At 51.3% G+C, this 25,135-nt stretch overlaps 1 protein-coding gene across 3 annotated transcripts; it reads right to left on the bottom strand.

Moving 5' to 3' along the window:
- Nucleotides 1-476: 476 nt before the first annotated feature.
- On the bottom strand, nucleotides 477-24,504 carry LOC138822698 (putative deoxyribonuclease TATDN2). Of its 3 annotated transcripts, none has more exons than XM_070015547.1 (8): nucleotides 24,239-24,502; nucleotides 23,705-24,124; nucleotides 15,540-16,364; nucleotides 10,279-11,178; nucleotides 3,731-3,858; nucleotides 1,483-1,666; nucleotides 910-1,071; nucleotides 477-777 (listed from the first exon to the last, which is right to left on the bottom strand). In XM_070015547.1, the coding sequence occupies exons 2-7, from the start codon at nucleotides 24,116-24,118 to the stop codon at nucleotides 931-933; spliced, it is 2,592 nt and encodes an 863-aa protein (XP_069871648.1). In that variant the 5' UTR covers nucleotides 24,119-24,124; nucleotides 24,239-24,502; the 3' UTR covers nucleotides 477-777; nucleotides 910-930. The 3 variants fall into 3 exon arrangements, 2 of the variants coding, with proteins under 2 accessions (XP_069871648.1, XP_069871647.1); XM_070015546.1 differs by having other exon boundaries at nucleotides 902-1,071; nucleotides 24,239-24,501; XR_011370608.1 differs by lacking the exon at nucleotides 477-777 and adding an exon at nucleotides 1,195-1,290 and having other exon boundaries at nucleotides 985-1,071; nucleotides 24,239-24,504.
- Between the last annotated feature and the right edge of the window lie 631 nt (nucleotides 24,505-25,135).

The raw sequence follows: 25,135 nt of genomic DNA, 5'->3' as shown, positions 1-25,135 counted from the left end.
GGGAGCGCCAAAACCCTGGGCACAGCGAGGGGGCTAGAAAACAGCCTTCATCTCTGCATGGGAACCAGTATGGCTAAGCAACCCTGTGGGCCGTGGCGGGCACCACCCTGGGAGGGTCACACAGGGATGGTGACACCGGATGAACGGGGGGCTCTGTCTAGTGTTTGAGACAGTGCGGGCCTCGGTGAGCAGGGATGCCTCTCCGGGAACTTGGTCCACAAGAAAGCCTCTTCCTCAGACCCCAGCCTGTCTCTCGCTGAACCACCAGTGCCCTGTGTGCCCGCACACTGACGGCAGGAAGCCAACAAGCCCAGCAGCTGACCCCGCCCATCCGGCAGTGCTGGCTTCCACCGCTGGCCAACAGCGAGCAGCAGGGACATCGGGGAAGCGTGCCAGGGCCAGGGGGACAGACTTCCCTGCAGCGTCCCCTCCAGGAGTGCCCATGAGAACCGAGGCAGACGTGTCACGCATGCTCATCACAGCAGAGGGGACTTTATTCACACCGCTCACACAGCTGGAGCAGGGGTTCAGTCTGGCCAACTCCTCATCCCCTTCCACCGCACCCTTGTTGGCAGGTGCCCTGGATGGACTGCTGTGCCCAGCAGGCTAAATCCTGGTGCTCTTCAGGAGTTGTGTCCCCTCCCACGGCCACACTAGCACACCCACCCACCAGCACAACGCTGAAGCCTGGCGCGAGGCTCCTGTGGCTCTGTCCTGACAGGCTCCAGATGCATCCTTGCCCTCCGACCCAGCCCGCGCTGTCAGCTGCTGGTCGCCCTGGAGGGTTTGGAAGAGAAGAGAAGGTGCTGAGCCAGGTTCACTTGACACGGAACCGGCCTCACCGCCCCTAGGCGTGCGTCGTGGCTCGTGACGTGCGTGGGCCTGCTTGTGTGCCCGGTACCTCCGTGCCTTGTGCCCGGGGACGCCTGCTCAGAGACTGTACAGGCGGCTGGTGTTCTCCCGCAGGATGGCCAGCGTGTGGGACAGCGGCTTCTCCTTCACCCTGGCGATCTCCCGGACCGTGTGCAAGGCCAGGCCTGGGTGGGCATACTGGCAAAGGCTTCTGGGAACCTGGAAGACAGCAAGCACGAAGACCTCCGCTGTACCTCCTTGCACACCCAGCTCCAACACAGAAGGCCCCCGTCCCTTCCCAGCAAGGACCTCTTTGGGGCTACCCTGTAGAGACCCCTTTACCTGCGGGTGCAGGAAGAGTCCTAGTCATGGGGCTCTGGGTGAGCAGGGTCCCACGCTTCCATGGACTACCCTCTACAGGGTAGGGCTTTGCACTGCCTGGAAGAGAGTGGTTACCCTTCAGCTTCTCAGCCCCCGGGCTTAGTGGTGCAGAACACGGACACATCTACACAGCCCACAGCGGGCCCTGGGAGTCACTGGGCTCGGGCCCTGCCAAGCTTGCCTGGGTGCCCACCCGCCTACCCACCAGTAGATCCTGGGTGCCCCCGCTAGGCCTGGAGACGGCCATACCTGGCGGGGCAGGAAGTAGGGGGCATCCGTCTCCACAATGATCCTCTCCAGCGGGATGCGCTTCACAGCGTCGCGGGCCTCCCAGGCGGAGGCGTAGGTGAGGACGGCCGTGAAGCCCACGGACATGTTGGGGAAGTGCTTCAGCAGCGGCTCGATGACCGGGTAGCTGCCGGTGAAGCAGTGCCTACGGGAGAGCGCAGGTCAGCGCGTGCCCCGTGCCCCCCGCAGCCCTACCCCCCGAGAGCAGCCCCAGCCGGGAAAGCTGCCTCCGAGCGAAGTCCTCCACAGCAAGCACAGACAGGCCCGAGGTGGCGCACAGAGAGCGGGGCTCCCAGCCCCCCAAAACCACACAGCACTGGACACCACCACCACCATAAAGAACACGCAAACAGCACAGGGAGGCGCACGACAGGAAAGCAGAGTTAAAGACAGGGCCCCAAGGTCACAACCACAACATGGAGAATTTATGCCTACACAGGCAAACACACTGGAAAAAAAAGGAACAAATGAAATACTGGGAAAAGCCGGTCGTGGTGGCACACAGGACTGGTGACCTTGAAGCCAGCTTGGCTACACAGCGCAACTCTGTCTCAAAACACAAAGAAAAAGAAAGGAAAGAAAGAATGAAGGAAGGAAGGAGGGGAGAGAAAGAAGGAAGGAAGGAAGGAAGGAAGAATCGGGAAAAGGACTGTACGTGCACTTTCCCCGCTCAGTACTTGGGTTTGAACTCAGGGCCTCAAACTTTGCTCGCTCTTAACTGGCGCTCGACCATGCCTCCGGCTCAGCATTTTGCTGGCTATCTTGCAGATAAGAGTCTTGTGGACTCTTCTGCCCAGTCTGGCTTCGAACCAAGATCCTCTGGATCTCAGCCAGCCTCCTGAGGAGCTAGGCGCACAGGCGGGGAACCGCAGTGGTGGGCCGTCTACTTGCTGGGCCATACATACTGTACCACCTGGGAACTCAAGTCCTTCAGCCACACCAGCACCGCGCCACCTTACCAGACCTGGCCAACCAAGTGCCGGCCCCGGTGAAAGCGTGAGCAACCCACTGGCCGGTCCAGCAGAGCCAGGTGGAGCCACCACCGGCCGCCTGCAGCCTGCGTGCCGCCACGCGCCTCGGCTCCCAGAAGGGAGCAGCATGGTGGCCGAGAGCCTCCTCCTCCTCACTCCTCTGCCATGACCTGGTCTGGGTTCTGGCTGTTTCTTTTCAGTAGCTCTCCTAGCTTCTTTTTTTTTTCCTTGTCGGTCGTGGGGCCTGAACTCTGGGCCTGGGCGCTGTCCCTCAGCTCTTCAGCTCAAGGCTAGCGCTCTACCACTTGAGCCACAGCACCACTTCTGGCTTTTTCTGCTTATGTGGTGCTGAGGCATGGAACCCAGGGCCTCGTGCATGCCAGGCAAGCGCTCTACCACTGAGCCACCTTCCCGGCCCTCTCCTAACTTCTTTAAGGACCAAGCCCACGAGTCCCCGGAGGCCTTTCTAGCCATGCCAAGCTCCAAAGTCCCTGCCATCCTCCACACCGACACCATAGGCCTCTACCACACGTGGAACCGCCAGGCCATTGCACGGGAGTTCAAGAGGGTTACCCCAAGACGCCACTCAGCTCAGACACGTCCCGGACTTTCACACTTACTGGGAAAAGAGAGCTCTCAAATTTAAGAGGAAGGAAGGGCTCTGCAAGGCCTGTGCTCTGTGCTGAAGACTCGGGCTGGCGGCAGCACCTCGGGCCGGGAGGAAAGCCGCCTGCTCTGTGTAACCGCAGAGTACGGTAGGAACTTACTAGGTTTTTGGTTTTTTGGTCCTGTTTCCCCTCCCCCCCTGCCCCACCACAATGCGTACTGGATTCCGGGCCTTGCACTTGTTAGACAGACACTGTTCTACTTGAGCCACACCACCAAGCCCTTTTTGCTTTAGTTATGTTGGAAACAGGGTCTTGTATTTTTGCCTAGGCCAGCCTGGACGACAGCACTTCTACTCACGCTTCCCTCATGGCTAGGATGACAGGCGTGTACTACCACACCTGGTATAAGGTGAGATGGAGTCTAACTTTTCACTTGGGCTGACCTTATACGCAAGCCCTCGGGTCACCAGTCCTGAACATCTAGTATCACACTGAGCCACTGCGCCAGGCCTGAAGTCATCACTTGGTAAACAAAGATAATGTTCTCCTTAGAACTGAATTCTTCCTATTGTTTTCCCCCTTGCTGCTGACAGCTTAACACCATTTCCCCTGAAGATGCAGCCTCCTAACCTATGGATTTTGTAGTCAGAGGGCACAAATTTTTTCATGATGTCCAGCAGATCTTCATCAGCTTCTCGGCAATGGATGACCAGGGGTTTCTTCAGAGACACAGCCAGTTGCAGCTGTCTCTCAAACACCTGGGGGGAAGACAAAGTGACAGTTGCAATTGATGACTGGCATTTCAGAAATCCACCTCTGGAACCCCCAGCTGAGTGGGACTCTCCGTTGCCTCCAGTTCAGTTTAAACAACATAATGTTGGAATGACTGCGGTCAGCGTGCTGGGCGCGGGTCACTCTGGCCACAGGCCTTACGAGGCGCTGTGTCAGCCCGTCAGCCAGTGAGCGCAGCTAGGGGCCAGACGGGAAGCCACACAGGAACCACTGCTGGTGTGGAGATTTGCCACAGGGATCAAGAACATAAAGTACCAAGTTAATGTCCTTGGGCTCAATGTCCCAGCCTCTACTCTAGAGGAAATCAACCTCTAGCCTCTTCCTAGCCGAGAGCTGCACACAGATACATACATACATAGACAGACAGAGACAGACAGACACAGACACAGACATACACACTCTGTAGCATAAGGCTGGCTTGCAGAAAATAGGTAAACTGCTATAGCTTCCTCATTCTTTGTTCTCTGGCCCCTTTTAACATTTTCGTTATTATTTTTTGTTGTTGTTGGTCGTGGGGCATAAACTCAGGGCTTGGGCTCTGCCCCTGAGCTCTTTTACTCAAAAGTTAGTGCTCTACCACTCTGAGCCACAGCTTCACTTCCAGTTTTCTGGTGGTTAACTGGAGATAAGAGGCTCACAGATTTAACTTTCCTGGGCTGGCTTCAAACCTCAACCCTCAGATCTCAAGCCTCCTGAGTAGCTAGGATTATAGGTATTAGCCACTGGCACCCAGTGACATCTTCATTATTAAACACACATATTACTTTATTTGTAATGATATAAAAGAAGTAGGGCTAACCCTGTTCTTGCCAGGTTTAGAATAAAGAACAACGTGCCAGGCATCGGTGGCTCACACCTGTAATCCTAGCTACTCAGGAGGCTGATATCAGAGGATCAAGGTTCAAAGCTAGCCCAGGCAAGAAAGGCTGTGAAACTCTTTTTTTTTTTTTTTTTTGGGTCCGGTCGTGGGACCTGAACTCTGGGCCTGGGCGCTGTCCCTCAGCTCTTCAGCTCAAGGCTAGCGCTCTACCACTTGAGCCACAGTGCCACTTCCGGCTTTTTTCTTTTTGCTTATGTGGTGCTGAGGAATCGAACCCAGGGCCTCTGGCATGCAAGGCAAGCGCTCTACCACTGAGCCACCTTCCCAGCCCCGATGAAACTCTATCTCCAATCAACTACCAGAAAACTGGAAGTGGTACTGTGGCTCAAGTGGTAGAGTGCTAGCCTTGAGCTGAAGAGCTGAGGGACAGCGCTCAGGCCCAGTGTTCAAGACCCACGACCAACCAAAAAAAAAAAGGAAAGAAAAGAATAAAGAACAACGTCTATTATGAACAAATTGTATCATCTGAAACCCACATTTCTTAATAGCAGATTTCCTCAATTGTGGAATATGACGCATCAGAGTGCAGTGACAGCCACTTAGGCACATGCTACTTGTTCTCCAATTGGGGTCCTAGCCAATACACAAGAGCGCCTGAGCACAGGGCTCCAGGGAGGCCACCCATCACTAAAGAGATCCCCCAAGTGCTCCAGGCAGAGCTTGACATGGTATTTGATTCATTTTTACCTAACACTGAAGACATGCCACCTTTCAGCAAAACTCCAATTTCCACTTCAATTAAGACTGTTAACTTTTAACTGGCTTTCGGATACCATTTGCTTCTTCACAAAATTAAGAGCAGGAAAATATTCAGCAGACTATACAACAACTTAACCACATCAGTAACACAGGCCTGATGGAACTCTGCTACCTCAACTGAGTAATGCACACAGAAATGCCAAAATTCCCCTCCTTACCCCGCAGCCCGCCCATGTCTGGTTAAAACTACGTGTAATAAATCCCCAAATAAGGGGAGGCTTACTTTACCAATTCTGATGCATCTTTTGCTTTAACCTATTTTCAACACAAGGAAACTAAACATAGACACAAATTATTGAATGCTAACAGGTGGGAGCCTGGGTGCATGGCTCAAGTGGTAGAGTTTGCCTACTTTGTTCCAAAGCCCTGGGTTCAATCTCCAGTACCACCAAACAAACACCAGGTAGGCTCTCTATTGTTAGACAAGCTAGATGCTTCCTGGTATAGCCACCAATGCTTAGCTGCCCATACAAACCATCACCATCCCACAGGGACTCAACTGACCACACCAGCTCACTGCCCGCAGAAGCAGGAGATGGAGAGCCCCCAAGCTATCGTTTTTATTTTTTGCCAGTCATGGGCCTTGAACTCAGGGCCTGGGTGCTGTCACTAAGCTCCTTTTATTCAAGGCTAGTACTCAACCACTTGAGCTACAGCAATAGATCTAGCTTTTTCTGTGATTAATTGGAGATAAGAGTCTCACAGGGGCTGAGAATGTGGCTCAGTGGTAGAGTGCTGGCCTAGCATGCATCAAGCCCTGGGTTTGACTCCTCAACACATCAACAGAAAAGGCTGGAAGCAGCGACAAAAGACATTAAAAAAAAAAAAAAAAAAAAAGTCTCCCAGACTTCCCTGTTCACGCCAGCTTCAAACTGTGATTCTTAAGAGTAGCTAGGATTATAGGCATGAGCCACCAGCATCTGGCCCAATGCTTATCTTTTAATTAATTATTGTCTTTTAAACAATCATTCTTTGGGCTGGGAAGGTAGCTCAGTGGTAGAGTGCTTGCCTTGCATGCATAAGGCCCTGGGTTCAATTCCTTAGCACCACATAAGCAGAAAAAGGCGGAAGTAGCACTGTGGCTCAAGTGCTAGCCTTGAGCTGAAGAGCTGAGGGACAGCACCCAGGCCCAGAGTTCAAGCCCCACAACTGCAGGGGGCGGGGGGGGGGGAGAGCCAAGCGTAGTGACTCATATCTGTAATCCTAGCTACTCAGCAGACTGAGATCTGAGGATCATGGTTCAAAGCCAGCCCGGGCAGTAAAGTCTGTGAGACTCTTATCTCTAATTAATAACTAGAAAACAGGAAGCGATTCTGTAGCTCAAAGTGGTTAGAGTGCTACCCTTGAGCAAAATGAGCTCAGGGACATCAATCACCCAGACCCCAAGTTCAAGCACTACAACCAAGAAAAAAAGTTCGTATTTTTCAAAGTACATATAGTTGTTAAAACAGGAAAAATTTTACAAAACAAACATTCGAAAGTATTTTTTGTATGTGCTAGTCCTAGAAGCTTGAACTCAAGGCCTGGGTGCTGTCCCTGAGCTTTTTTGCTGAAGGCTAGAGCTCTACCACTTGAGTCCATAACTCTCCTTCTAGCTTTTGGTGGCTAACTGAAGGTAAGAGTCTCACAGACTTTCCTGCCTGGCTGGCTTTGAACCACCATCCTCAGATCTCAGAATCTTGAGTAGCTAGGATTACAGGTGTGGGCCACTGGCGTCTAACTTTAATTTTAAGCACACGCAGAGCTGAGCGGCAACTCAAGAGATGGCATGCTTGCCCCCTGCAGACCCAAGACCCTGGGCTCTGTCCCAGAGGGAGGTGGGTAGGTGACCATCTCCTTAATCCTGTGACAGGCTGACACAAGCCACAACTGTCCCTTGATGCTTTTCAAGGGGACACTAAATAGTAAATACATAATGGCTTTAAAATACACCCCAAATTGTTGATACAAATAATTCATTAGCATGTACAACTATGGCTGGACTGGAGCAATCGCTCCAGGAAGTGAGGAAGCACCAGGACGCTAATCACCCAGCATAATTACTGTCTTAAACCCTATGGTTCCCAGCTGATCCATTACTTTCAGAGATTCCAGGCGCAGTCTGTCTCTCCTGGGGACACCCTAGATATTTCCTGCATACTTATTGCCTCAGTAACTAATTTCAATCAAAGACAAATAAGAGGCAGATACAGCATCCGTTCAGCTGCCAGGTGGTAGAGGAGCCTTCATTCTTCTCGGCTTTTGAACCAAGGGATTCTGGGATTCTGATATTGTTGGCAGTGTGCAACTCATGGCCTTGCATATGTTAAGCACTGGTTCTACCATGAGCAGGTATACCCCAAATCCCCAAATCTCTCTTTTGTATGTCATGGGGCTTGAACTCCAGGCCTGGGCAATGTCCCTGAGCTCCTTTGGAGCTCAAGGCTAGTGCTCTATCTCTTTAAGCTACAGAACCACTTCCAGATAAAAGAGTCTCAACAGACTTTCCTGCCTAGGCTAGTAGCTACGAACTAAGATCCTCAGAACTCAGCCTTCTGAGCAGCTAGGATTACAGGTGTGAGCCACCAGTGCCAGCCCTCAATCTCTTTTATGAGCTAGATCTAACTCCATCAACTTGGTTAGGCACAAGTCCTTCCTTGGGCTCTTCTCTTCACAAGAAAAAAACATTCAGAATGATGGAAGGAAAGACTGGCCAGAAGCACTGGACACTTAAATGGACATGTTAAACTGTAGCCCTTATTCAGCATTATTAAGTTCAGAAAAAAAATTAAAACAGAATGAAAGATGACTCAGAATGCATCCAAGAGTCTGCTGATGGCTTTGTGTTTGGGGAAATGCAGTGCAGTGCAGATATGCAGGGCAGTGTGCACGCCGGGCCTGCAAGTGTGGAATTCAAGAGTATAGCCACTTCCTTTGTCCAGCTTAGCATCTTCAGTGTTTACAGAAATGCAGTCATGGGACCACTTTACATGCAGTCCAGTGTTCTGCACTCCCTCAGCCAACAATATATTTCCTCTTTTCAGTATTTCCTTCTTCCCACTTTCTAATCTTGAGTCCCACCTTACCAAACCAAAAGACACCAGAATACTCACGCTGGGCTGTAACTTCAAATACAGCTTGTGGTGCAGTGTGACTGACCCCCATGCTTCTCTGCAGACCTGAGATGGCCACATCTGTCATTATCTATTTGTCTGTCTGTCTAATCTAGACAGACTTCACATTTGCTACACAAGCAACTCTACCACCTGAGTCACTTCTCCAGCCCAGCCCTCAAAAGCTAATTAAGGACAAAAGTAATCATGCATTCAGTGAACACCAGCTGCACAGCACATATACTAACTACTCCTCTGAGTATTTGCCAGAACTCTTCCTCTTCCCATTTCACACCTGTCCTATGACACAGAAACCAAATGGAAAAACAAAGTATTAGCTATTCACCTCACTTTCCTAAAACTCTATTTTCCATATTTAGTTATTATTCACATCAGACTAATACATTAAGACTTCAGGCCAGATGTGAGATAGTGACAAAGGGAAGGCTGGTCAGCCAAATTCTGCACAGGTGGACGCCATGCTCAAAGCCAAGAACATGCTGGCCCAGCCCGACCCTGCGGGCCTCCTTCCTCTGCAGGAAGGCTGCGTGCACCCTCTACCAGACAGCACCCGGGGACCAGGGCAGCATGAGGTGACTCCCCTGCTCCTTCCCAGTCAGGAACATCACGGAGATGCTAAAAGAACTCTACCCTGACTAAACGCTATGCTCAAAAAATGCCAGGAGGAAAGAATGGTAAGATGGTAACAGTGTTTGCTTGCGATGAGAATTTGCTTTTGGTGGTGGTGGTGGTGGTGGTCATGGAGCTTGAGGCCTGGAACTGTCTCGAGCTTTTTTTGCTCAAGGGTGAGGTAAGTCTCATGGACGTTTCTTTCTTGCCTAGACCAGTAATGGAACCTGATCCTCAGACCTTAGCCTCCTGAGTAGCCAGGATTACAGATGTGAGCCACCAATGCTCAGCAGAGAATTATCTTCTTCATATTCCAAATATTCTGCAACAAGCATGTTAAACTTTAAAAACATCCCAGCTGGGTGCCAGTAGCTTGCTCACACCTGCAATCCTAGCTGCTCAGGAGGCTGATATCTGAGGATCACAGTTCAAAGCCAGGCTGGGCAGTAAAGTCCATGAGACTCACATCCAACAAACCACCAGAAAACTGGAAGTGGCGCCGTAGCTCAAGTGGTAGAGCACTCGCCTTGAGCTGAGGGGCAGCGCTCAGGCCCAGAGTTCAAGCCCCACAACCGACAGAAAACCAAAACAGAAACAAAAGCCAAGTTTGTTTCATCCCAAGGCCATAAAACAAATATCTTGAAACTGAAACCACCATAAGAAGCCTCCAAATGCCTCTCTTCCATCTTCTGTAAGAACGCTGCAGACTGGGTGTTGCTAGAATGCTTTTCCAAACATGTACAGGACAAAACAAAACACACTAAAAAGTAAGGAATAGCTTGTAAGCTGGACGTGGCATGGTGGTGCATGCCTGTAATCCCAACACTGGAGAGGGTAAGGCTGCTGTGAGTTCAAGGCCAGCTCTCAGCTACCATAGTGAAACCTTGTCTCCAAGACATAATGACTGATGTCAGGAGGATTAAGACAAGAGCAAGGAAACAAATTCTAAATTCTTCAGTTCCCAAAGTCGAGTAGCTCTTACACAGAGGTTTCAGCGACTACAGGAACAAGAGAGATCTGGTTACCTTGTGCTGCTCTGGGACGGGCGTAGTACATTTGTAGGAGTAATCCAGGCCCATTTCCCCAAAAGCCACCGCCTTGGGGTGCCTTAAGGCTTGCAAAATGTTTCTCTCTTGATTCTCACTGTAGTACCGTGCGAAATGAGGGTGGCAGCCAAAGGCCCCCCACACCAGCTCTTCTTTCAGGAGCTCCTCCCACAAGCCGTCCGTCAGCGTCCGAGGGTCGCAGAAGTCAGAGATGCAGCCCTGAAACTCCCGGGGGAAGGAGCTGCTGTACGTCTTCCGGAACTTCGTGAAGGTCCCTCTGAAGGACAGCTTGGAGTAGAGCATGTCCAGGTGGCAGTGGGTGTCAATGAAGCCCTCCTCCAGACTCGGCTCCCGGTGGCTCCTTGGAGCTGAAGTAGACGGGAGTCGGCCCCCACAGGGACGAGGGGGCGTCTCCTCGCGGAATGTCCTTCTCTCCTTCACCTCCCCTTCCTCTGAGCTTCTGGAGAAGCGAAGCCCACGGGCGTTCTGGGAGTGGCCCTCGTGGGTGTCCTGCGGGGCTCTGGCAGCGCTCGGGGAGCTCCCTGGGGGCCGTGGGGAGGCAGCACGCCCCACGCTCCCGTGGCTCTTGTCAGCCTGTGTCACGTCATGGCCGCCGCTGCCCACGGAGGGGTAGCCAGCAGTCCCAGGCGTCTTGGGGCCACTGGTCCAGTAGCTGGCGTAGTCACACCAGGGGCTACTGTACAGATGAGGAGGGTACATAACGTAGTCCGTGGGGAAGGAAGAAGGTTCCGGAACTGCTGAGGAGCATCTGGCTGAAGGGGGTTCCTCCTGAGAGAATCTCACGGTGGTCAGCTCATCCACATCGGACCAGTCACTTCCTGAAGATGGATGCTCAAGCACCACCTCCCTGTCTTCCTGCTGCAGGGGAACAGAAAGAAAGAGCAGCTTAGCTTCCGTGTGAAAACGAGCCAGGCTCCCGTGGCCCACGCCCATGCAGCCACAGCTGCTCCCGAGGCTGAGGCCTGGAGGACCCCAGTTTGAAGCTTAGTTGGGCAGAAAAATCTGCGAGATTTTCTGGGGCTGAAGGTATTGCTCAGCCAAGCAAGAAAAATCAAACGAGTGAAAAACTGAGTTCAAAACCCCAGGACCAGCACGGTCTGCCGCTCCAGAACGCATGCTGGAATTTCACCTGAATGTGGGGGGTTTGGAGACGGACCTGTGGGAGGGGATTAGGATCAGATGACGCATCAGAGTAGAACCCTCCTGACTGAACACCGCTTAAGACGGACCGGGACTAGAGAGCAGACACACAACATCCACGAGCTACCCGCCACCATGCTGGGCCTAGCCTACCTCAGGATTCTGCCAGCAAAAAGGCCATCATCTGATGCAACCCCATGCCCTTGGACCAGCATCATGAGACAAGCTCGTCATTGTAACCCGCTCAGTCTGCAGTACCGAGGCATTAGCAGCAGGAAAGCTGGTTCTCCTGGCCAGCCTAGGGTTTACAATGGCGTCCGCTCGTTGCCACCTTATGCTTTCCAGAAGGGAGCCAGGCTCCAGAGGTGACAGGTCACATAAGGTGCCAGGGACAAACCTGTGACCCTGGTGTCACAAGGCACCGTGAAGGAGACACTATCACTCTGCCTCCCATCTTAAGGACCTCTTGAGAGAGCTGTTCTCTAAACTTGGGCTGAGAGTAAACAGGCCCAACACTTCCAATGTGTTCAAGATGGAAAACTGTAATTGCTCTGGCAGTTAGGAAGCAGGCACCCACTGACTTGACATTATTATCCACCGAGAGTGGGGTCACCAGTGAGCCAATTATTACTGACAGAAAGCAAAAGTGACAGGTGCTCTCTTTGAGGCCTGCAGGCAAAGCTTGAGGGCTTCTTGCACCTTGTAAAAAAAAGGTCAGCCCACCTGGCTAGAGTGGTCCCACGGGGCAGGGCCAGCAAATATCTGAACAGGAAAGACCCCACCGAATCCCTGCTAATTCACACCCTGCTGAATTCCTGAGCCACAAAACCGAAAACAAAACACAAGCCAAAACCTTGCAATTGCAACCAAACAGACCTACCTACCAAAAAAACCCAAACCCGATCAAGACAAGAACAGGACTGGCAAACACTAAGTGTTCATGAACACAGATATCTGTTGAGCTTACTCATAAATGGTGCAGTAGCTCCCAAACACAGCATCAGCAGCTGGGAAGCATTTTAAGATTTTCCACACCCCGAGACCCAGAGATGCCATCAATCAGCAGGCCCTGTGAGGGGCCAGGGTCTGTGTAATTCTCCAGATAATGTCTGAGAAACACATTAAACGCGGTATCAAATTTAATGTCAGTGACTCTTATGAATGAATACATCCACATCACCAGCACCAAGGAGCTTAAATAAGCACCCTTACAAAGTTCTTCTAATATTTCTATAAAAAATTCACTTCCCATAATATTCACAACAAGCTGGTGGCTCACACCTGTCATCCTAGCTACTCAGGAGGCTGAGAGCTGAGGATCGTGGTTCAAAGCCAGCCTAGGCAGGAAAGTCTGTGAGACTCTTATCTCCAATTAATCACAAAAAAAGCTGGAAGTGGTGCTGTGGCTCAAGTGGTGGAGACTTGAGAAAAAAAAAAAAAAGCAGCTCAGGCATCCAGGCCCCCAGGACCAAGAAAAAAAAATCACTACAAAACATTACAAATAAATTGATAGCCTCCTTAATATTCAACACAAAATGTGCATCTGTTTGTACTAATAATCAGCACCTCTGTCTCCACTCCAAAATACTAGAAACAAAAACGTAAGTAATTTAGACAGTCCACTTTATACTTTCTTACTCTTGGCTTTCTAACTGCTATTGCTTTCTCTCCTTTCACCTCTCTCTCCTTCCCTTTTTACTGCTTTCTAGCATAACAGATATATCCAAACAAAACCACATCTCTAGTACCATGCCTTCCCCCAAAATACATGGGAGTTCTTCTGAACTCCTGAAACTGGTAACAGTAAGGATTCACTACATTATCCTATTTACTTTTCAACATGTCTGAAATTTCACACTGCAAGGTTTTTTTGTTTTGTTTTGTCAGTCGTGGGGCCTGATCTTTGGGCCTGGGCACTATCCCTCAGTTCTTCAGCTCAAGGCTAGTATCGCTCTATCACTTGAGCCACAGTGCCACTTCTGGCTTTTTCTGCCTATGTGGTGCTGAGGAATCAAACCCAGGACTTCATGGAAGGCAAGCATTCTACCACTGAGCCACCTTCCCAGCCCCCTCACCCTGAAAGTTTTTAATACCTAAATCTGTAAGGGAAAGCAATGCCTAATAAAACCTATATTACTTATAAATGGAAAATGTCCACCAAGTCAGACAATTAAAAACCGAAGTGGTGCTTGAGCTTGACAAGTTCTTTTATCCCCCTGCCTAATTTCCCAGTGAAACATATGGGGCTCCCCACCGGCCTGCTACGCACAAATGCTTACAGTTAACATCCTTGCTACCCAAGCTCTTTGATATGTATATTACGATGCTACTTTAGATAGTATGTATTTTATTACTTGTATTATGAAATTATATTCTGTCCTCTGGGCTCTGTACGGGTGCCCTTGGTTTGCAGAAGACAAGGGATCTCACAGAACTCAACAGTGCTCACTGGATGCCTACAGAGGTTTCCTCTATTTGTCTGGTTTTAAAGAGAATGAGGTGGTGGGGCTGAGAAGGTGGCCCAGTGGTAGAGCGCTTGCTTTGCATGCCTGAGGCCCTGGGTTCGATTCCTCAGCACCACATAAGCAAAAAGAAAAAAGCTGGAAGCGGCGCTGTGGCTCAAGTGGTAGAGCGCTAGCCTTGAGCTGAAGAGCTGAGGGACAGCGCCCAGGCCCAGAGTTCAGGCCCCATGACCGGACCCAAAAAAAAAAAAAAAAAAAAGAGAGAGAGAGAGAGAATGAGGTGGTAAAAGAATATACAAGCCTGGGGCTGGGAATGTGGCTCGGTGGTAGAGTGCTTGCCTAGGATGCATGAAGTCCTGGGTATGATTCCTCAGTACCACATACACAGAAAAAGCCAGAAACAGTGCTGTGGCCCAAATGGTAGAGTGTTAGCCTAGACAAAAGAAGCTCAGGGACAGTGCCCAGGCCCTGAGTTCAAGACCTTAGACTGGCAAAAAAAAAAAAAAAAGATTATACAAGATTTAACAATCACTCCCCAGGGATATGACCCACATTCAAAGTGTTGGGTGTCACTTTTAACATACCTTTTAAGGATCATCATTTTTGGTTTTCTTTTTTTTTTCCTTTTTTTTGGCACTGGTCCTAGGGCTTGAACTCAAGAGCCTGGGAACTGTCCCTGAGCTTCTTTTTACTCAATGCTAGTGTTCTACCACTATAGCCAAAGCTCCATTTCCAGGGGTTTTTTGGTGATTAATTGAAAATAATAAGACTCTCAGGGACTTTGCTGACTCAGGCAGCTTCCTGAGTAGCTAGGATTATGGACATGAGCCTCCAGTGCCTGGTTTGGTTTTGTTTCTTGGTTGTTTTTATTTTTTCATCACTCCTTAAAACAGTACAATCAGTACAGTTAAAACATATGCTGGAGTCGGGCACCAGTGGCTCACGCCTGTAATCCTAGCTACTCAGGAGGCTGAGATCTGAGGATCACGGTTCAAAGCCAGCCTGGGCAGGAAGTACATGAGACTCATCTCCAATAAAAACCACTAGAGGGCTGGGAAGGTGGCTCAGTGGTAGAGCGCTTGCCTTGCATGCCTGAGGCTCTGGGTTTGATTCCTCAGCACCACATAAGCAAAAAGAAAAAAGCTCGAAGTGGTGCTGTGGCTTAAGTGGTAGAGCGCTACCCTTGAGCTGAAGAGCTGAGGGACAGCGCCCAGACCCAGAGTTCAGGCCCCACGATTGGACCCCCCAAAAAAATAAATAAATAAAATAAAAACCACTAGAAAACCGGAAATGGCACTGTGGCTCAAGCAGTAGAGCGCTCTCCTTGAGCTGAAGAGCACAGGGACAGCGCCCAAGCCCAGAGTTTAAGCCCCACAACCAACCAAAAAATAAAAACAAAAACAAAAAAAATATGCTGGGGTTGGGCACTGTGGATCAAAGTGACAGAGTACTGAGCTAAAGAGCTCATTAACAGTCCCCAGGCAGAGTTCAAATCCCGTGATAGACAAAATAAAAAAAAAAATTAATATCATTTAAGATCAAACTAGAATGATCAAATGCAAATACATTTAGTCAAAAGTAGCAAAAACTCAAATGCTTGGCATGTGCTTTGCTTACCTTCTGGGTACCTACGTGAGAGTCAGAGTCATCACGAAATTCTAGAGGTGCCAGGGGTTTGTCAATGATTGTTGTGTGGTCACCAAGCGGCTCCTCAGCTGGCTGCTCCCCAGGGTCTGCAACCGCTCCACTGTCAGGAAAGTCGCCGCTGTCAAGCACACGCGTCTCTCCTGACCTGACCTCTGGAGAGGACTCTTCTTTGGAAGGAGCAGTGACTGGGACACTCCTGGCCGGTCCTTCAATGTTCCTGACCAGTCCTTCCAGGCTCCTGGCCGGTCCATCCCCATTTCTGGCCAGTCCATCCTCATTTCTGGCCAGTCCTTCCAGGTTCCTAGCCGGTCCATCCCCACTTCTGGCTGGTCCTTCCAGGCTCCTGGCCGGTCCATCCCCACTTTTGGCTGGTCCTTCCAGGTTCCTGGATGGTCCTTTTAGGCTCTTCACTGATCTTTCCAGGTTCCTGGCCGGTCCATCCCCACTTCTGGCTGGTCCTTCCAGGTTCCTAGATGGTCCTTTTAGGCTCTTGGCTGGTCCTTCCAGGCCTCTGGCCGGTCCTTCCACGCTCCTGGCTGGTCTTTCTCTGCTGGGATGCTCTCCAGAGCTTGGCTTCACCCTAGTGGTGGCAGCCTCTCCCTTCCTCTTGGGCATTGACTTGCCCAGGATGCCCTGGATGGCCTTCAGGTAGATCATTGTGGAGCCCTGGTCTCGAAGCCTGTCCCTCCTCCTTTTCTGGACCTTGTCTGGGTCCTCCACACTATCATTCTGACTCTCAGCTTCAGCTGCACACTCAGAATTCATGGAGTTACGAGAACTATCTTTGGAATCAATCTGGAAGGAAAATAAAAGATTTTGAAAAGGTTATATTCAGAGCAGTTCACACAGGAACACATAGCAAACGACAAAGCAGTCCCACAAGTACAAGGAAAAGTGTCTGTGAGTCAGCACTGGTGGCTTGTGTCTGTAATCCAGGAGACTCAATTTTGAAAACTCTAGTCTGAAGCCAGCCCCAGCAGGAAAAAAAAAAAAATCTGTGAGCTGTGAGACTCCTATCTCCAATAACCAGCAAAAATGCTGAACTGAGGGGCTGGGAAGGTGGCTCAGTGGTAGAGTGCTTGCCTTGCATGCATGAGGCTCTGGGTTCGATTCCTCAGCACCACATAAGCAAAAAAAAAAAAGAAAGAAAAAAAAAAGAAAGAAAGAAAGAAAAATGCTGAACTGAAGTGTGACCTACCGCCTCCAGTACCACCTCAGGTGGTAAGGTACCAGCCACAAGCAAGAAAGCCAAGCAAGGGGGTAAGGTCCAAGTTCAAAGCCCTACTACCTCTTTTAACAGAGCCCAACCGCCCAGATCTCAGGGGATTCTTCCCATTCTACTCCAAGCTTCCTTAAAACTTCCTGAGCTAGGTGCTAGTAGCTCACGCCTATAACCCTAACTACTCAAGAGGCTGAGATCTGAGGATCACAGTTCAAAGTCAGCCTGGGCAGCAAAGTCCGTGAGACTCTTATCTCCAATGAACCACAAAAAACCCAGAAGTGGTGCTGTGGTTCAAAGCGGTAGAGCAGTAGCCTTGAGCAAAAAAGCTCAGAGACAGGGCCCAGTCCCCGAGGTTCAAGCCCCAGGACTGACCAAAAAGCCAAACCAAACAAACAAACAAAAATCTTTCTGAAAACTCTATCCCATAATCTTGCTATCCAAGAACTAGAGGTACTCTACCTACCCTCCCTGCTGCTCCTCCATTCTTCTTAGAGACACACTTTTTCTCCTCTGCACTCACAGGAAAAAAAAAGCTAAACTGTGTCTGCAACATTAAACTTGTGGTAACCTCACGTCTACCGCAACCCTAGCTAGCATGGCAGAAGAACACCCCACCACCAGCCTCCCAGAGCCTTTCCAAAGGCAGAGAAACTTCCACCTTCCTCAGCTAAGACTTGCACTTGCCAGTCCTGAAGCCTGAACTCAGGAGTCTACGTGCTGCTCCTGAACTTTTATACTTAAGGCTTGTGCTCTACCACTCGAGCCACAGTTGTATTCTAGCTTTTTGGAGGTTAATTGTAGATAAGAGTCTCACAAGCCAGGCTTATGTCTGTAATCGTAGATCAGGAGGCTTAGATCTGAGGATCATGGTTTGATTCTGCCAGCCCAAGCAGGAAAGTCCATAAGACTCTTATCTCCAATTAATCCACAGAAAGGTGGAAGTGTGGAAGTGGAGCTGTGGCTCAGAAATGGCAGAGCACTAATCTTGAGCACAAAAGCTCAGGGACAGCACCCTGGCCCAGAGTTCAAGCTCCATGCACTGACAAATAAATAAAGGCTCTCATAAACTTTCTTGCCCCAACTATTGTCCTCAGATCTCAGCTACCTAAGTAACGAGGGTTACAGTGCCACCGGCACTCAGTTATTTTACTTCTGAGAAAAACTTTGAACTCAGGGCCTAGTGCTTGCTAAGACAGAGGCTTGACCATGAAAGCCGAACTCTGAGTCATGAGGGGAATTTAACATGAACGAGTACCTGACTGCCTGCCACCTCTAGCACACATACCCTCTTAGACACTGTTACTCAACTCAGTCCCTCTTTATGTCTGCTGGACTCCTACTCATCCATGGAAGCCCCTTCCCTTCTCTGGCTGCCCCTCCACCCCTGCCTCAAAGGCCAGGTATGAGTGACACAGGCTGGAGTGGCTCCACCCACCACACTTCTGCTCGCCACCTCCACCCAACTGCTGCTGTTTGGGAGTGAGAACCCACGTGCAGATTCTGGCTGTGTGTTGTTTTGTTTTGTCCAAGTCAAACCAGAGTCTAAGATTTTTAATGCATTGCTCAGTCATTCAGTAACTATTTACTGAGAGAGACTGCCACATGGCTTTGAATTGGCAGACCAGGATTCAAACTCAAGTTCTCTACAGCCTAGAAACCAAGGTGGAAGAGTAAGGAAAATAAGAAACTGAGAAAGAGGGCTGCGAAGGTGGCTCAGTGGTAGAGCGCTTGCCTTGCATGCATGAGGCCCTGGGTTCCATTCCTCAGCACCACATAAGCAAAAAAGAAAAAAGCTGAAGTGGCGCTGTGGCTCAAGTGGTAGAGCACTAGCCTTGAGCTGAAGAGCTGAGGGACAGCGCCCAGGCCCTACGACCGGACCAAAAAAAAGAAAAAGAAACAGAAAAAAAAGCTAAGAAGGTCACTGAGGACATCTCCACATTTGATAAATACTTACCAAAATGAACTCCAGGAAATGAAAATGAGGGTTTTTTTTTTTCATTTTTGCTGTTTTTGTATGTCTTTGGGAGTGTAAGGGGAGGCACAGAAATGGAGGGGCAAAGGGTGAGCAAAAGCAGCAGTGGTACTCAATGGACATAAGCAACTGTGGGTGGGGATGGGAGGGAAAAACTGGAAGAGAGCAAGGGAAAAGATGACCCTGTCCAAAAAGAAATGAAGAGGAGGAAGAAAAACAAAACCTGTACGTGCAGGGATCAGGCAGACCTTAACGAGAAGCGCCAACCACCTGGCTTCCAAAGGCACAAACACATTACCATTGGTGACTGAGCTTCTCTGAAGGCAGGAGGGAGGAGCGAGGGCAGGTACAGTTCCATCCTACCTTCATGCCCAGCCTGAACATCCCTCCCCACCCTTCCTCCGGGTGCCAACAGGATCGCTGAGAAGCAGACTCCACAAAGTCACACCTCAGCTCAAACCCTTCATAGCCCTGCATTTGCTTGCAGAATAAATCCCAAATTTCTGGGCTTAATCTCCACTCTTCTTTTTTTTTTTTTTTTTTTATTATCATCCGGTTGTGGGGCCTGAACTCTGGGCCTGGGCGCTGTCCCTCAGCTCTTCAGCTCAAGGCTAGCACTCTACTACTTGAGCCACAGCGCCACTTCCGGCTTTTTTCTTTTTGCTCATGTGGTGCTGAGGAATCGAACCCAGGGCCTCGAGCATGCAAGGCAAGCGCTCTACCACTGAGCCACCTTCCCAGCCCTCATCTCCACTCTTCTACACACATCCAAGCACCCAGGACATTCAACAGAGACTGGATGGCAGTAACTGTTTCACAACACAAGGAAGTGATTGGAATTTAAGGCAAAATTATGCCAATAACCCTGATCTTATTATGTGTAATACATGTGTGCCTAAATGTCACACTGAGCCCAATATGTATAGGGAACGCAATGTATCAACCACAAATCTCTAAATAAACAAGCAAATAAAGACCAAACTAAGATCATCAGCTACCATTACACATTGAGAAAACCTTTCCATCAAGTGTCCTGGAGGTAGTACAGGAAAGGTGAGGGAGGGAAGCGGGAATCTCTAGTGTTTCTAAACTATATAACAAGCCAGGAACCAGTGGCTCACACCTGTCACATCAAGAACCTTCTTAGGAGGCTAAAACCTCAAGGATTACAGTTCAAAGCCAGTGAAGGCAGAGAAATCCACAGAGACTCCATCTCCAAAATATCCAGCAAAGCCGGGGGCCAGTGGCTCATGCCTGTCATCCTAGCTACTCAGGAGGCTTAGATCTGAGGATCACGGTTCAAAGCCAGCCTGAGCAGAAAAAGTCCATGAGACTCTTATCTTCAATAAACCATTAGAAAACTGGAAGTGGCACTGTGGCTCAGACGGTAGAGCACTGGCCTTGAGCTGAAGAGCATAGGGATAGCACCCAAGCCCAGAGTTCAAGCCCCAAGACTGACAAAAAGTCCAGCAAAAAGCTAGGCTGGAGGTGTGGCTCAAGTGGTAGAGCATCAGCCCAGCAGCAAGCAAATTGAACAAGCAAGCTCCAGACCCTGAGTTCAATCACCAGTACTATATACATACACACAAAAAAGCCAACAACAAAAATAAATAAAATGCCCAGAGGCTGCAGGGGTAGCTCCAGAGCACAGCACTACCAAGCCTGGATTCTATCCCCAGAAGTGAAAAATAAAATGAAAGGCCAACACCCTCCCCGTGAACTGTCTTTGTCCTGGCACTGAGCTCCTGGGGAGCCCTGTGCTCAAGACTGGACACAGTGAAGTGGTCCCTGTCCACGTCTCCAGTGCTGACCCAGGAGGCAGGTGGCTAGAGGCGTCAGGATGGTGGCCCACAAGGAGACCTGGTAGGTCCTGGAGGACTTGGGACTATAGTTTAGTTAGGGCGCCGCAGCTGTGCTTGCTCATGGGACTTGGAACCCACACTTCGGGGATGAAGAATGAGAGCTGAGGGAAAGGTAAGAGGGGTTCTTTAAGTCACCAAGAGCCTTGTTTTTTTTTGTTTTTGTCGGTCTTAGGGCTTGAACTCTGGGCTTGAGGGCTATCCCTGCGTTCTTTTGGCTCAAGGCGAGCACTCTACCACTTGAGCCACAGCACTACTTCCGGTTTTCGAGTGGTTTATTGAAGATAAGAGTTTCTCGGACTGTCCTGCCCAGGCTGGTTTTGAACATGATCCTCAGATCTCAGCCTCCTGAGTGGCTAGCATTACAGGCGTGGGCCACCAGTGCCAGGCAAGAGCCTTGGTTTTATTTATTTATTTATTTTGGGTCCGGTCGTGGGGCCTGAGCTCTGGGCCTGGGCACTGTCCCTCAGCTCTTCAGCTCAAGGGTAGGCTCTACCACTTGAGCCACAGCGCCACTTCCGGCTTTTTTCTTTTTGCTTATGTGGTGCTGAGGAATCGAACCCAGGGCCTCATGCATACAAGGCAAGCGCTCTACCACTGAGCCACCTTCCCAGCCCAAGAGCCTTGGTTTTAAACAAACACATCCTTAGGGAAGAACCCTTAGCAGTGCTGGTGATGAATAATCGGACTGGAAATATCTGCATCCTCACATAGACTTCTCACCTAACAGAAGTACCTTTTTCCATGTGCCTCTCCTCCATAGAGAACCTGACAAGTCCACATGGATAAAGTAATGACAAGATTGAGTTGTGTCAACACACACCCATACTCACCTGATTTATGTCTGAATTCTATTCAGAATTCTTATGACACAGACAGATTTTCAACTCCCCATTATTTATCATTAAAAAAAAAAACCATGCACCCTCAAGAACCGAGGTTGTAAGACACACAATGAAAAAACCTGGGTTATAAGCTGGAAATGTTGCTCAGTGGTAGAGCATGTGCTTAACGTGCACAAAACGTTGGGTTTGCCGGGCGCTGGTGGCTCACGCCTGTAATCCTAGCTACTCAGGAGGCTGAGATCTGAGGATCGCGGTTCAAAGCCAGCCCGGGCAGGAGAGACCGTGAGACTCCTATCTCCAATAAACCACCAGAAAACCGGAAGTGGCGCTGTAGCTCAAGTGGTAGAGCGCTCGCCTTGAGCTGAAGAGCTGAGGGACAGCGCCCAGGCCCAGAGTTCAAGACCCATGACTGACAAAAAAAAAAAAAAAAAAAAAACTTTGGGTTTCACTGGCTCTCTGTGTGTGTAGAGGAGTGTGACAGGGGCCCTAGGAGTAAATGCTCCCCAGGACAGCTAGCCAATCAATGACTGTTCCATTCCTCAGCCCCATATAAGAACCCTTTAGACAAACCTGTGCTCCTTTGGGCCCATCTTTATTACTTCATTAAAATCCACTTTGTCTAGAAGACAGCCCAGCTCACCCCCTGAGGCCTACTCTCTACTCCTCCACATGCAGAAAAGACTCCTCACTTTAGACCTGGAGCTCCAAAACCTAGGAGGGCAGTCATCCTGGGTTGCTGGAGAATCCTACACACTGCAACGCTGCCTGGCACAAACCAAGTACTCAATAAATTCCTATTCGAGGCCTGACTGAACCAGTGGAAAAATGGACCTACTGTGTGAAGCACTCAATCTGCCTCAAGGACTTAAAAATACCTCTTAGTGTTTCCACTAAGTCTACTTTATTCTTATTATCTTTAAGTGTTTTACTAAAGGGTTTCAAAACAATAAATTAGTTAATTCATTTTAATTCAATAAATCAGCTGGGCGCCGGTGGCTCACACCTGTAATCCTAGCTACTCAGGAGGCTGAGATCTGAGGATCATGGTTCAAAGTCAGCCACTGGAAAACTAGAAATGGTGCTGTGGCTCAAGTGGTAGAGTGCTAGTCTTGAGCTGAAGAGTTCAAGACCTGAGTTCAAGCCCCCCTGACTTACCAAAACATACATACATACATACATACATACATCAGCACCATGATCAGCTGTAAGTCTACTTTGAAACCTAAATTGGAATCAAGCTTAGGGTTAACCTAAAAAACAAAATGGGCCTGTAATCCTAGCTACTCAGGAAGCTGAGATCTGAGGATCTAGGTTCAAAGCCAGCAGGGGCAGGAAAGTTCATTAGACTATTATCTCCAATTAACCAGCAAAAAGCCAGAAGTGGAGTGCGGTTCAAGTGTTAGAGCACCAGCCTGAGCACAAAAGCTCAGAGGCAGCATCCAGGACCTGAGTTCAACCCCACAACAGGCACCAAAAAAAAAAAAAAAAAGCCACCAAAGCACCAAAACAAAACTTCAGTGTGTGGTGCTGGAAATCACAACTTTGGTGAAAAGCCATGCCAAGAACAAAATTCCCTGGTGGTGAAATTCGGAGTAGTTCAGAAAAATTCCTTAAACTGACTAAAATACCCATGTCCTCTGTCCTGGGCATTCCATCCTGTTCTGCATACCCCAGATCTTCTCCAGCCCTGTGGCACATGTACAGCTACCTAGGGAGCAGATAAAACCTACAATCTCAGCCCACTTGCATTAGTTCCTGTGGTGGTGCACACTTGTATTCTAAGGCCTTTCAAGTAGTTTCCAAGTTTAATGACTGCCTCTCCCAAGCTATTTGGCACAACAAGGAACAACACCAGGGATCCTCGAAGATCTGTGTGCGTGTGTGCGTGCGCTTGTACTAGGGCTTGAACTCAGGGCCTGGGCGCTGTCCCGTAAGCTTTTTCCACTCAAGGCTGGATCCAGCTCCATCACCTGAGCCCCGGCTCCATTTCCGGCTTTTTGGTGGCTAACTGTAGATCAGAGTCTCCCAAGCTTTCCCTGCTGGGACTGGCTTCGAACCTCGATCCTAAGATCTCAACTTCCTGAGTGGCTAGGATTTCAGGAGAAGGTCTCAGGGGAGACCTCATTTTGTTGTTTGTTTGTTTTGGGTGTCCTCCCTTCGAAATTTCCATCTCGGTAGCCAGGAACAGGAGGCTGGGTCGACTGACCCGCCAGGCAGGCAGGGGACCAGGCACTCACCTTAAGGCTGCAGGGTTCCTCCTCGCGGGAAGCCATTTCTTCTAGCGAGGGGCTGGCGGGCAGCGGGGCTCCCCAGGCCGACAGGAACCCGCGGGGGCTCCGACTCAGGCAGCCCGGGGAGGCGGCCCCGCCCACACTCGGGCCCGAGGACTGGGAGGAGCCGGAGGACGAGGAACTTCGGCGGCGCGCGGAGCTCCAGGGCCGGCGGGGCGCGCCGGCCGCATCGCCGGCGGGCGCGGCCGTCAGGCGCTCGGGGCTGCCGGCCCCCCGGGAGCGCGAGCGCGGCGCGGAGCTGCGGGCCGGCCGGCGGGAGGGGGCCACATCACCGGGCTCCCGGAGGCAGCGGCGCTTGCGGGGACACCCTTCCGAAGAGCTGCTCCGGTGCTCCTGGACCTGGCGCCGCTCCGACGCCATGGGCACCTGAAAGCGAGGCACAGGGGGCCTGGGTCCCCGCCCGCCGCCCGGCCGCCCCCGCGCCGAGCCGCCACCCCGGGGGCGCCGCGGAGCCCCAGCACCGGGACGGGCCGCACTGACCTCTCCCGCTGCCTTCCACCGCCCATCACACTTCCCAGCCTTCCGGAGACGCCCTGGCGCCTCGGACCGGTCCCGAGGGTCTGAGGCTCGCCGCCGGCCCCGGGCGCTCGCGGCAGAGGCACGGCGTGCTCCCGGGATCGCCCGGCGCCACTTCCGGGGCCGCGCGACTTCCGGGACGGCGGCGCGCGCGGACGCGCCGGGCGGCGCCAAGCCCTCGCCGACGTGCGGCGCTCGCCCGGCGCTCTACGCCCCACGCATGGCGGCCGGGCCCGCGCGCCGCCCCGAGGCCCGGCGCCAGGACAGGGCTGCTCCCCGCGGCGGCCCGCCCCGGGCCGAGGGGCCCGCGGGAACCGGCCGCCGCCGCCCGACAGCCCCCGCTCCGCCCTGGCGTCTCGGCCGCCGCGGCCCGGACCAGGCCCGCCCGGCAGGCAGCCCGCCGCCTGCCCTCCTCCGGCGGCCAAACCGGCCTCTCCCCGCGCGGAACCCGCTCAGGCCGCCACCTTGGCGCCCGCCCCACTGAACGCGGCCCGCGGCGCGGGGTGGGCGGGGCCTGGGCCGCACCGAGAGCGCCCATTGCTGGAAGCCGGAGGGGGCGGAACTCCTGGCAAGATGGAGCTCGCCTGCTGGTCAAGCGGCTTGGAGGCGGGGCCCTACACCTGAAAAAGCTCGCTCATTGGTCGGAAGGAAGCTGGGGCGGGGCTATCGCCTGGGCTCGGAACTCGCGAAGCGGAGGTTGGGCCGCGGTTTCCCAGACCGGTCCGCAGCGCCGGCAGAGGGCGCCGGCGGGCTCCTCGTTAGGCTGCCGCCCTCCTCTCCTGGCATACCCTGCTCGCCCTGCTCACCCCATTGTAGACTGGGTAGAACAGGATGCAGTGGCCCAGAGTCCTTGACACCTAG

The sequence above is a fragment of the Dipodomys merriami genome, unplaced genomic scaffold, assembly GCF_024711535.1.
Source record: "Dipodomys merriami isolate MVZ:Mamm:240054 unplaced genomic scaffold, mDipMer1.0.p SCAF_114, whole genome shotgun sequence".
NCBI lineage: Eukaryota > Metazoa > Chordata > Mammalia > Rodentia > Heteromyidae > Dipodomys > Dipodomys merriami.
The sequence above is the reverse complement of the archived record's forward strand: the minus strand, read 5'-3'. Positions and strand labels throughout refer to the sequence as shown.